Source organism: Amblyomma mixtum, chromosome 9 (assembly GCF_055824585.1).
Source record: "Amblyomma mixtum isolate Tamu chromosome 9, ASM5582458v1, whole genome shotgun sequence".
NCBI classification, from domain to species: Eukaryota; Metazoa; Arthropoda; class Arachnida; order Ixodida; family Ixodidae; genus Amblyomma; species Amblyomma mixtum.
The window spans coordinates 54,064,336-54,077,300 of record NC_143020.1 but is presented as its reverse complement, the minus strand read 5'-3'; the positions used below and the strand labels follow the sequence as shown (position 1 = coordinate 54,077,300).

The window sequence follows — 12,965 nt, the reverse complement described above, 5'->3', positions numbered from 1 at the left end:
TAGAAACAGCCACCTGCCCGTGCAGGGGCGCATCACTTAACCGCTGCGCCACCGTTTCACAGGAGGACGTGGACAAAGCGGTGAAGGCTGCCAAGGCTGCGTTCGCGCTCAACTCGCCGTGGCGTACCATGGACGCCTCCCAGAGGGGCAGGCTCCTGTTCAAGCTCGCAGACATCATGGAGCAGAACCGGGACCTCATCGCGGTGAGCGTTTCTTGTGATCTGAGTTGCCGTTAGATTAACCCTGTAATTCCTAAGCATATAAAATATTCGGATACGAACTGCAAATCTTGAATGATTCTTCACCAGTAGCCCCCCACCCCCATCGCACATATGTAGCAAACTGGCATATTTATTAAGAAGATTACGATTAATTCAGGATTAAAATTTCACACAATGAATCCTGCGACCCTCAAAACGAATAAACTGCGCGCAGATACTGAAGCATAGACAACAAATCACCAGTGAAATTCAAAACGGCTTCATCGCGCACACTTCTGGCAGTAAGATCATTTTAAGTTATAGGCTAGTTTGCTGTAAGGTTTTGCCTTTGCGTCTCTGGTGGGTGGCACTCTGACATCGCTTTAATAAATCTAAAATTTTTCTATAATAATCTGAATAAATCTCGAATTTCTCAACAATAATGTAAGGGTTTCATGTGCACATATGAAAGCACATATAAGTAAACTTCTCATTTATAACATTTTGGATCGTACGTGGTACCCTGGCTTTAGTGGTTAAGCTACGAGCCATCAAGGTTCCTAGGATGTGTGAATTTGGGCAGTGGGCTCAGAACTCATATTCTACGTAGCAACACGGAAGAAACTCCCACATTTCTCGTTGTTCTCTTGGAGCCAGAAGTAACTGCGGCAGCTGTACCATTCGCTTTTTTCACCCCTCCCAGAGTGTACACCTTTAAAAAGCAGTCTTGCCCAGGTCGTCAAAGGCAGCACGTTTTCGGGGACACTCGTTCCCCAACCCCCACGTCCCTTACGCTTCAGACTAGCCTGGGCAACACTTTAGAAACGACAGCTATTAGGGATACGTTTTCCGATTCCGCGGCGTTGTCGTGACTCTGAGCCGCATTGACTGGTCACCGTGGAGTGGCGACACGCATACGTCAATGGAACTCGCCACACTAAGTGATAATAATACTATTATTGCTTTTATTTTTCATGACAAAGATAAGGGAGGCACAGAGAAAAGCTAGGGTTGTAGCTTCACGGGCTCTCGCCTCCCCAACAAAAGACACATAATTTGCAAAAGAAAAAGAAAGGCACACAGCATTGGCATGGAAGCACGTAGGAAGAAGCAACGGCAAGACAACGAAAGGAATACAGTAGTGCATGAACAAAAATACAACTTTGGCACAGATGCAACACTTCTGAACACATAAAAAATAAACAAAAGCCATAAAAAATTATAGTAACTTTATGTGCCATCTACCAGAAAAGATAACAGATTCTAATAACCGTGAACATAATAATATTCACGGTTACAATGAAGTGTCACTGAATCTCATGTTACAAAGCAGTACCAGTCCATTGAGTTATTTAGGCAGAAGCATGGGTAAGAGATCCTAATCAAGAAAGGAAGACCAGGTAGTTTTAATGAAGTTTTTGTGCCCACTTCTGCGAGACTTCTGCAAATCTGGGTCACCACCTTATTCCTCTCTTGCCACCATACCCTTTCATTTCATCACTTTCCCCTCAACCGCCATTATAGAGCGCCTCGCTATTCCCGACGCAGCCGTATGACCAGCTTGCTGTAGTAAATAACACTTATGGTTTACTGAGCCCGTTATTTATGGTCTTGGACAAAATGATTCTCTTTGGATATCTGTCCTTCCGAAGAAAGTTAGCATGGGAGCTTTCGTATGCGACATACTTACGTCGTCTTTATTCCTTTCCTTCTTTCACCGTTTAAGCCGTTCAGCTAAGCCACTAAATGCCCACCAGCCAGATTTTGCTTCAAATAAAACCACACTGAAGTTTATCGCAGTATTCTATAGAGTTAACCTTTAAACTAAGCAAGAAACGGCCCTTTGTCAGTAGGCATGCTTCGAAAATTCAGCGCCAACTGATTGACACGCACTCAGAAGAGACCAGAAAGTTTACTAATGCCCCTCCGCCCCCCCCCCCCCCCCCTTTATATTCAGCATCCCTCTTTAGGGAAGAAGTGGGAGTAATCTTTCGACAAATATGCGTAGCTACCTAAGCGGTTGTGGACCGCCAAATCTTCGCAGCTACATGTATGGTGTCAAAGCGGTACCTTGTTGTGTACGTCCGGCAGCAGGCAGAAAAATTGTGTGTCATATTGGTGAGCTCGAAGGCAACTTCAAAACACTTATCTGTTGTGTACAGAGCTTCGAGCCACCAGCCAGTAATCTGGAATTCTCGATACCCGCATTACCTTGTCACTCGACGACTGTGGTATAATATCCCCGTACATCCCAGTACATTACAGAGCATTGTGAAAAGAACAACCGGTGAACCGACCAGAAATAAACTGAGTCGAAAAATTTTAGGCATAATGCTATCTTTTGCAAAACCTGACGCGTCCATAAAAGCAAACGTGGAAGCTTAAGAACGAAACGATCACCTCTGGAGTCAGCCATGTGATAGTTACGCCTTCTTATATTTGAGTGGCCCGAGACTAAAATCGCAGTTCATGCATCGATAATTTCGTTCACTGGAAACTTTCTATAATCGGCTCTATGTGAACGCACAATTTACTAACCGCTATCAAAACCACGTGGTACAAACAAGCTCTCTCCATTGTGACCGCTGTGGGTCAGTTTAAACAATGGAGGAGTTTTTAAATGCCCTCCCTACAAAGACGACCGGGCAAGTTGTCCGTGCACAAAGGAGTCAGGTATGCCCACTGTCATTAACGATGAAATGCATATCCCATCCTTCTGTACCCCATGGAAACAGCGCCATACAGTGAATTTTTTTTTCTTGCCTGCAAGGCAATAAGCTTTCTGACAAACTCAAACATGTTAAGTCATGACTTTGAGCATCTGTACCCTGATTTAATGACAGTATTTGTTTTTGTTTTCTTAGATCTCTTTCCACCTTTCTCCGGTAAAACACCGCTCCCTACGAACAGTAACATGTCGGCGGTTTTCACACGCTGGAAAAAATATCTTCCTTCTCAATAAATCGGCTTCTCTCTGTTCGCGGTTTGAAGCAAGACTTTTATAAAATATCCTAGACATGTCCGTAGCACCGCCCCTGTCTACTTCGGCTATACTTGAAGTTCTCAAAAGACACGAGATCGAATCCGGCGCGCAGCGGCCCCACATGAAAAGCGCTTATGTCACGTGTTAAGGCAATCTCAATACAGAAAGGACGGACGACCGCCAATTCCTCCGCGCTCTCTGAATGTGTTATTCATTACTTTACCCAAAACCAGGTCCAGTTCAATAAGTTCCTTGAGTTTAAGCCACCGGTAATTAACATGTTGCTTTAACTGATATCCACTGGGCACACATTCAGGTTGCCTTCGTCATTCTTGAAAGCATAGAGATGAAAATGGAGACTGTCAATATCTAGCAGAACACCAACAAAACAAACGGTTGGGCCAGTTGATTGTATATTCTCAATATTACAGCACAGTAAAGGCACGGGATCAAGAGAATGGGTTTATCCCTCCAGATGTGAGCCATGGCCAGCTGCATATTTTTGCACAACTCCATGTTCTAAGACAACCTAAAGTAACTGCACACAGAAAGAAATCGCCTCTTGATTTACAACAAAATATTCTGTTCTAATTTCTCTTTTTCTGATACTATACCTGCATACAGTCGACTTCTTTTTTTTCAGCATTCTTAACGCCATTTCCAACCTGTAGAACAAGCGCTATAGTTGGCGAAAAAACTGGGCACCGTTGTGCTTGCTACACAACGCATCTTTGGACTAGCGGAGATCCGCCAAGTACGTTTGGTGCCATCAAGGCTGGCAACATAATGAAAGCAGTGTTCAGCAGACTACGCTCCGCCCGTTCTTGCGATGACCTCGAGTCCCGACAAAGCGTATTTCCTTTTGTGCGGTTGAGACATCCCACAAGAATAAGAAATGAGCCTCCGCACACGCAATATTCCGTGATGGGCAAATTGTTTGCTAACAGTACCCGCTCTAGAGGAAGAACGTCTCGCACGCCCGGCAGTCATCCTAGCTGCTTCCAAAGGACGTAAGTAGTAAGAAACGCGAATAAACTAACGAACGAACGACTGAATAAACGTATTGTTTACTGTGAATACTGCCGAAATTTTTTCCTGCAACCGACGTCAAAAATTGCTGGGGGTTTAGCATGGCTAAGCATGAAATATTGAGCGAAAGCCCAGCTTTTCGCATGTGGACACTAACGCCACGTAGCTGAAAGCGCGATTGAAGTTTCCAATGTCCCAGGGAGCCAGTTATGTGCGTCTTCAACTTTTTATTTGTCCATGCCAATTCGCCTAATGTACGCCGGTGGCCTATGCTGCAGTGCTGCATTTCTGCAGCAGTGTTGTCAACGCCAACACGTATTGCTCTAGTTCCGTGTATCTGCCACATCGCTGTCCACGCCAACGCACGCAGCGCACATTTCTGTTGCTGCCTCCACATAGCTCAAAGCGCGAATATTAGTTTCAGAACAGTATTAGTGGACAAAAAAGACGATGTCCAATGCACAGCGCGAGAGCGTGTTGAACTTTAACACAAGGCGTGTTCGGCTGGGGGTTTTCCTTAGAATTTTTTACTGTCTATCGAGAATACAGATGACAAAAATTCCGACGGAGACGTTGTTTCCTGTGCCATTGTATTGGCAACTTTACCTCACCTTTCTAGACAACAGTGTATTGACGCGGTGGCAAGGGATGTATGTTCAATCGGCCGCAAAGGCTTTCTTTTTTAAACTTCACACGTCAACCTTACCTGTCAGAACATGGCTTCGTAAAAAAGGGACTCTTGTGCCATGGTTTGTGAACTGTCGCTTGTGTCAGTAGCCAAAAACTATTGATCACTGCTTTGTGTTCTCTCGTGATGCTGTGTTTTTTGGAGGGACATTCTTCCACGAACTGTCAAGAAGGACATTGAGATTGCACCCTATACCCTAAGATTTCTGCCTACAATTGAAGGGTGTAAGGATTCGTGGGGTCTTTTCATCCTCATAGGACTGTTTAACCCGTTGAAAAGTCTCATGACAGATTTCCACGCAGAGCCGCCTTGTTTATCGAAGTCTCTCTTCAGAGAGTAGTGTGCTATGGTAAGGATGGGGGGGGGGGGGGGGGTATATGCTGCGTAGGATCGGCCTCCTGCCTGGCTCCTTTTCCTCGATGTATGTGTGTGTCTCCCGGAATTCTGATGTGTGGGCGAAGTGAGAGCTGAATGCTGGTGTGATTGTGTAGGACGGGTTACGTGATGCGACCCGGTTAAATCGGACTTGATGCCTGTCACTGTAGGTGTGCTTCAATGCAATAAAGGAAAAAACTGCGGCGATAGCCTGGTGCTATCGTCCAGCGGCCTGCGAAGCTGACCTGTTCAATCCTCCGGGGGGTTGGCATCCCAGTCCTGGATATTTATTTGATTTCTTTTTATTTATATATTTCACTTGGCACAAACCGACCTACAGCGCAAGCATATGAGCATCTCAAGATCTTGCTTGCGGTTCACCCTTCGAAACAGTGCTTTCCCCTAAAAATGCTAACTAAACCATAAAACCACTGTGCTTGACAGGAAAGACGACCAAGCAAAGAACTCATCAACCGTAAAGATTGAAGAAAACTGTCAACCGCTTCCACACCAACATGCAAACAAGAAATTCATCTTTTTCTTAAAAACACACATTGTATATACTTTTATTAGCGGGAAAGACGTAGATACCTAGATCGGTCATAGTCATTTTCTTTTTCAAAACAAAGGTGCGCTTTCTCTCTCACTCCTGTTTAAATGACGACTCATTTCTTTATAAACATTTTAACCTATCATATTGGCTGCGAACAATACTACTTTCCTCATGTTTTTGATGGTGAAAGATCTTGGAACAGCACTTTCAACTTTTCAGAGCCTCGAGACACTCGACAACGGGAAACCGTTCAGCAACTCTCAGGGAGACGTAGCGTTCGCCATCTCTGGTCTTCGCTACTGCGCTGGCTTTGCTGACAAAGTCCACGGCAAAACGATACCGTTAGGTGAGTTGTAAATTCATTTTTGCGTACCCAGCAATTCCGGACAAAAACATTTTTGGGGTGGGAAACCGTTTACGAACGCAATGTTTTCATATAATGTAACATTTCACAACGATCGATGTATACGCAGATCACCCGATGGCAGTCTTGCATGTTTTTCTAATAACGTTTTTGCTGCCGTTAAAAGCCTTCCCCATTATTTTTCAATGGCAGTCTCAACTATTCGATGGGATCGATGGAAACCCTTGGAAAGAAGAATTTTGCTCCATATCAGAATAATGAACCAATCTTCAGTGTTTCCATAATAGTAACATACAATTTTTTCATATCTTTACATATTTTCCGAGAATGTTCGATATAATTTGTAGAGTGGTTTTCCTGGTATGCACAATTATATGTGTCCCGTTTCCCAAAAATATATACTTCAAAAAGCAGTTTCTGTAAACCTTTTCTGAGGAAAATTGCCAGCATGTTTTTTTTTTTTCATTTTAGCTGAGCTATAGTGTTCGGATGGTGACACCGAGGTCGCGGGATATAATTCCTATAAAGGCAGCTGCATTTTCACATTTTAGATGGGGGCGGATTTCAAACAACTCCGTGTGTTCGACATCAATGCATGTTAAAGAACCCCAAACTGTCAAAATTAATTCCTAGCCCTAGACTAAACAGCGCTCATTGCCTATGGGCACCTTTGCGGATTTAAACTCGACGTATTACGACTTTATATTAAGTACCGTACCGTACCACACTATGCCATGCCATACCACACCATGCCATACTATACCATACCATAGCAAATTATACCATACCAATATTCCTTAACACTTACGACCTGCTGTAGTGGCTCAGTACCTTTGGTGCTCGGCTTTCCAAGACTGTAGGTTCGATCCTGGCCGCGCGGGACGTATTTAGACTTAGGTTAAATAGAAAAATAGCTGCACGCTGCGCGATCTCACTGCACTTAAAGAAACGCAGATGGACCGACCTAATCCGGAGCCTTCCAATACGGCTTCCCTCATATTTTGCGCGTCACTTCTGGACATTAACCCCTAACAAACTTTTTTTATTGCGAAAGCAATACTACTCGCACTTTCAAGCCTTCGTGTGACCCGGCCGCAGTTACGTTTGACCTTTAGCGGAGTGAATATGGGCGACCAACTCGCTCCTTCCGATGGCCCGGCTGCAGTTACGCCGCGCCGCGCACCTGTGGTGCTACTGCCGCTGTGACGTCATACCAGCTGTAGATTATGGGCGACCAACTCGCTCCTTCAGAGAGCGCGGCTGCAGTTAGTGTGTGTTATTGGCGCGCTGCGCACCTGTGACGCTGCTGCCACTGTGACGTCATACCAGCTGTAAATTATGCTTTCTTTCTCTCAGTCGCAACAACATCAAAAACAAAATATAAAAAATTGGCAGAGGCTCAGCTTGGTAAAGCCCGGAAATTGCGCAACTTCATCAGTTTCTTCAGCCCGCATCCGCCGTGTCTACCGCCGCTCTGCGCCGACGGCACGAGCTGGAGCTCTGTTTATACAACTGGTATGAAGGACTTGAAGAATTACAGACCAATCAGCTTATTGTCCGTTGCCTACAACGTATATACTAAGGTAATCGCTAATAGAATCAGGACAACCTTGGACTTTAGTCAACCAAATGATTAGGCAGGCTTTCGTAAAGGATACTCGAAAACAGACCACATTCACACTATCAATCAGGTGATAGAGAAATGCGCAGAATATAACCAACCCCTATATATAGCCTTCATTGATTACGAGAAAGCATTCGACTCAGTGGAAACCTCAGCTGTCATGCAGGCATTGCGGAATCAGGGTGTGGAAGAGTGCTATGTGAAAATATTGGAAGATATTTATAACGATTGCACAGCTACTATAGTTCTCCATAAAGTCAGCAATAAAATTCCAATACGGAAAGGTGTCAGGCAGGGAGACACGATCTCGCCAATGCTCTTCACTGCCTGCTTACAGGAGGTATTCGGGGGACTGGAATGGGAAGAGTTTGGGATAAGAGTTAATGGAGAATACCTGAGTAATTTGCGATTCGCTGATGACATTGCCTTGCTAAGCCACTCAGGACAAGAACTGCAAAGCATGATCAATCAGCTAGACAGGCAGAGTAGAACGGTGGGGCTAAGAATTAACATGCAGAAAACCAAAGTAATGTTCAATAGCCTTGCAAGAGAACAGCAGTTCGCAATTGGTAGCGAGGTGCTAGAAGTAGTAAGAGAATATGTCTACTTAGGGCAGGTAGTGACCGCAGATCCGGATCATGAGAGGGAAATAACTAGAAGAATAAGAATGGGGTGGAGCGCGTATGGCAGGTTCTCTCAGGTCATGAATGGTAGCTTACCAATATCCATGAAGAGAAAAGTATATAACAGCTGTATCCTACCGGTACTCACCTATGGGGCAGAAACGTGGAGGCTAACAAAGAGGGTTCAGCTTAAGTTAAGAACAACGCAGCGAGCTATGGAAAGGAAAATGATAGGTGTAACGTTAAGAGATCGGAAGAGGGCGGAGTGGGTGAGAGAACAAACGCGGGTTAATGACATCCTAGTTGAAATCAAGAGGAAGAAGTGGGCTTGGGCAGGGCATGTAATACGAAGGCAAGATAACCGCTGGTCCTTAAGGGTAACGGAGTGGATTCCAAGAGAAAGCAAACGTAGCAGGGGACGGCAGAAAGTTAGGTGGGCGGATGAGATTAAGAAGTTTGCGGGGATACAATGGCGGCAACTAGCAAAGGACAGGGTTAATTGGAGAGACATGGGAGAGGCCTTTGCCCTGCAGTGGGTGTAGTCAGGCTGATGATGATGATGATGGTGAATTCACTCCGGCCGCAGCGCTCCTAGCGGGAGAAGCGAGAGGTTCACCTCCCGCCGTGTCTACCGCCGCTCTCCGCCGACGGCACGAGTTGGGGCCCTGGTTTTCTCAGCCGGTGTGACCTAACACCCGACGTCAAGGAAAACGTCAAACCTGTCCACCGTCGCGCTACGCTGAAGGCTCAAACTGCGAGCAGTATTGCTTTCGCAATAAAAAAATTACCGAAGACGTTTTGAGTCGTCGCGCAGCGGCGGCCGGTAGCCACGCGTGACCTGTAGACGCGGCGCGCTGCATTCCTTCAGTTAGAGGCGCTGCGCTTTTGCTTCCGCAGCCTACCAGGCTTAACCAAAGCTAAGCCCCCGCCAATTTCTTTATGACAACAAACTATCGTTTGGTACCTATGCTGCCATCTGTCACCAAACTAAAAAAAATGCTTTGTACGAGCCCTATTCAACTCGAACTCAACACAGGGTGCCAGAAAGCACACGACAAGCTGGACTCGTCATGAGCCAGAAGTGACAGTCGGTTAAGATGAGTCTGGCTCTTCAAAGACCGCAAGTGGTCAAATCCCGCAAATCGCAACTTCCATTGTACCACAGCGACAAGGCTAAATCTTGCGGAATTCAAAACATGGCTAACATATTTTCCGGACGCAGACGCAGAAAAGGGTGCAATTTGATATCGCATCGCAAGGTTACTGTCGGCGAGAGTTACGAACAAACAAGCCAGTTTTGTGCGAGAATTGAGTTAAATTTCGAACCAATTCCTTTTTTTGTTGTAGTGCCAGCCACCGAAATATATGGTAACAAGATTTCTTTCAACTATGGTGATAAGGAAATAGATTTTTTTTTCCCGAAATGGAGCGACATCTGAACTTTCAGTACTTTTCCGATTCATCATTGCGTTCGAGTTGTGGATTTATTTCCCCTCGCAATTCTAGCTTCTAGAGGTATAATACGTTTAGGTACCACGGCTGCTCAAATAAGGCGGAATCCTAAGTTAGAAACCTCGTGGCGGCAGATTTTTCAACGAGTACGAAGTCTACTTTCAAATAACCAGTCTCGTTTTATTTGCATACCGTGACGCTGAAGTCCAATCCATATCTTTCCCTCCTTCCACGCCTGGTACGCGCATACCTGCGAAGCTCACCTGCCATTGTTTTTCCTTTTTGGGGGTCCATAGGGTGCGCATGCCTCATCATTCATGTTTCATTTTTGCACAGATGGCAATGCGTTTGTCTACACAAGACGTGAACCCGTGGGGGTGGTTGGCCAGATCATACCTGTGAGTGAGCCATATGCTTGGTTACCTTTGTTTTCCCTTTTTTTAATGCGCAAATTCCGTCGCACTAAGGTGAGCTTAGTTATTAGGGTCGGCCTACTTCATTATTCATTAAAGTCTCTCTCTCTCTCTACTCACGGAATTGCATAGAAAAATCCTGCTAACGCCTAAGTCCACCATGTGAAGCATACTGCCTAATCAACTCTTAATTTAGAAAAGTTAGCAAACCTCAATATCTTGTTCCTAAGACGCATACTTCCGCGGCGCAATCTCACAGTTTGGGAACTATGCCTAGTTGTTTAATATAAGTACGTGCTATGGAACCATTGTTATGAGTTCCTGCTGAACGCAAGCGGAAACAAATGTACACGTCGAAAAATCACGCAGTCAGCTTGAAAACACATATAGCTTGCATTTCATTCGCGACGCCTTCAGAGTTACTGGCTTACTCCTCGTGTAACATGCGATGTAATTCGTAGAAGTAGTGGCAACTGAAATATGTACCGGGGCGTCAATTTCGAAAAAAAATTACAATATACGGTGAGCTCGTTTCATCGTGTACTTTTCATTTTTTGTAACCAGAGCGTTTAGAGCTCGGTTAAAAATTCGGGCCCCATTTAGTACTATACATTTCTCAGTTTTCGTTACGCACTCCGAAATTTCTCTCAATGTACTAACTAGCTCGATTAGAGACCAATTACGGAAAAAACAACAGCTATCAAGGTGTATGTAACCAGGTGCAGTTGCAGCCATAAATCTATTGCACTGTTTTCGCCAGCGCCAAGGACGGCACCATACGATTTTTTTTTTACACTCTTGATCCTGTGCCGTTCGCTCAGAATATTTTGACTGCTTTATTTTTCTACTGAGCGCTGTTCGGAATCAGGCAGCCTGGTTAGGTCAGAAAATGGACGAGGAAGACGGAGATGCAATTGCGATGAGGAGGCGAGAAACTTTATACGAAATGTTTACGTGATGGTCAGATTACAAGTCACAATGAAAAGATACTTGGAACGCAGGACTTCCGATATACCTTTTATGTAAGATTCCACTCACCGGAATTCTTACGACGGGGTTAAGTAATCATGCAGCCTCTCTTCCAGTTTTCAAATTGTCACCATAGAATCAGAGCGGCAGTTGTCAGAGCTTTAAAACATTTTGGTAGGTTTCTATAGATACAAACAGCAGAATCTTGCACGTCTAACACAAAAACGCATTTTGAAATTACCCTTGTCGGACGTGCCCACTGGCTGCCGCACAGACGTTACCTGGACAACAACTCGGTGTGAGCTTAAGCCTTTTTCGAAGCTCACGATAGGTGAGGTCAACAGAATATTTTATCCAAAATGAGCATCATGTAGCATACACCATCTCTTGACAAAAAGCTGGGCTGACTTTATCTAAACGTCCACAAAAAACAGCGACAGTAAAAATGGAGACAACCTTCATTCCTCTCCAGTTGCGATACCTTGAGCCGCTTAGGTGCCACAGTTTATGCCTAACTAAGGGCATCATACTAACACAGGACTCCTGTTCATCTTTGAAAAGCCACTGATGACAAACTGAAGTCGTTTTGTATCGAAATATTAGCGCGTTGTGGTGGCAAAGAGGGCACATTCACGAAAGAAGGAGCCTTCCTAGGCTAGAAGAGGTCAAAACAAGAATTACATGTGTCTCCCCTACCAGTAGTTTTCGCTACTATGCTCCGGTGCTTAAAGACGTGTATTTTCCTGTGCGGATGCCAACCACCATTCATTTTAAAACGCCAACCACGTAGCCAACAATTGTGGACATGCCCAGTAACTTTGCTAGTGCGCACTCGTGTTCTTCCAAGAGGCAGACCTGTCTTCAAAATAACGACTCGAATTTCCACTTGTGGTTGACAAAAAACATTTAGATACAAGTTTAGTGCCATTTTACACTTAACCAGACTTCATGCTCTGAGTAACGTTTCATGACGTTCCTTACTGGCTACACGTTTCATACCTTTTTGGTCTGGGCGTCACAGATTTAAATCGGGTGGCGGAAAAAAATTATTCCATCTCTAAATGTAACTTTGTGTAGTATAACTGTCTGTCATGATGGCGGGAAAATGCCAGCACAATCAATTTATTACTCAGAACAATAACTATCTGGAGTTGTTTCCATGCTCGTCTAACTGTGTCCGCGTGTGCAGTGGAACGGGCCGATCGTGATGGTGGCCATGAAGCTCGGTCCGGCTCTCGCCATGGGAAACACTGTGGTGCTCAAGCCCGCCGAGCAGACCCCGCTTACGGCACTGCTCACAGCCAGCTACGTGGTCGAGGCTGGCTTCCCTCCCGGCGTGGTCAACATCCTGCCGGGATACGGCAAGACCGCTGGCTCCGCTGTTGCTAGCCACCCAGACATCAGCAAGGTGGCTTTCACGGGATCTACGCAGGTGAGCCATGCACAGTAAACTTAGCAAGTTTCGGTTTGAAATACTTCATTGCACCCTGGTGACTGAAGGAGCACTGGGGGCTAAAAATGAATAATGGCTGCGCATGCAAGCCACATTATCATCATCAGCCTGACTGCGTCCAGTACAGGGCAAAGGCGTCTCCCATGTCTCTCCAATTAACCCTGTCCTATGCCAGTTGGGGCCACCGTGTCCCGCAACTGCAAACGGCAGGGTTGCCAGTCCTTTGCCAGGGTTAGCAT

The 12,965-nt window shown here is 45.3% G+C and overlaps 1 protein-coding gene across 2 annotated transcripts in view; it reads left to right on the top strand.

Annotated features, from left to right (window-relative positions):
- Window positions 1–12,965, top strand: part of LOC149329050 (aldehyde dehydrogenase, mitochondrial-like) — a 38,909-nt gene that overhangs the window by 15,962 nt on the left and 9,982 nt on the right. For both annotated transcript variants that reach the window (XM_089562056.1, XM_089562057.1), the window contains exons 3-6: window positions 63–203; window positions 6,048–6,174; window positions 10,228–10,289; window positions 12,463–12,705. In XM_089562056.1, coding sequence (XP_089418182.1) covers window positions 63–203; window positions 6,048–6,174; window positions 10,228–10,289; window positions 12,463–12,705 — 573 coding nt within the window. The remainder of the gene's footprint in view (window positions 1–62; window positions 204–6,047; window positions 6,175–10,227; window positions 10,290–12,462; window positions 12,706–12,965) is intronic.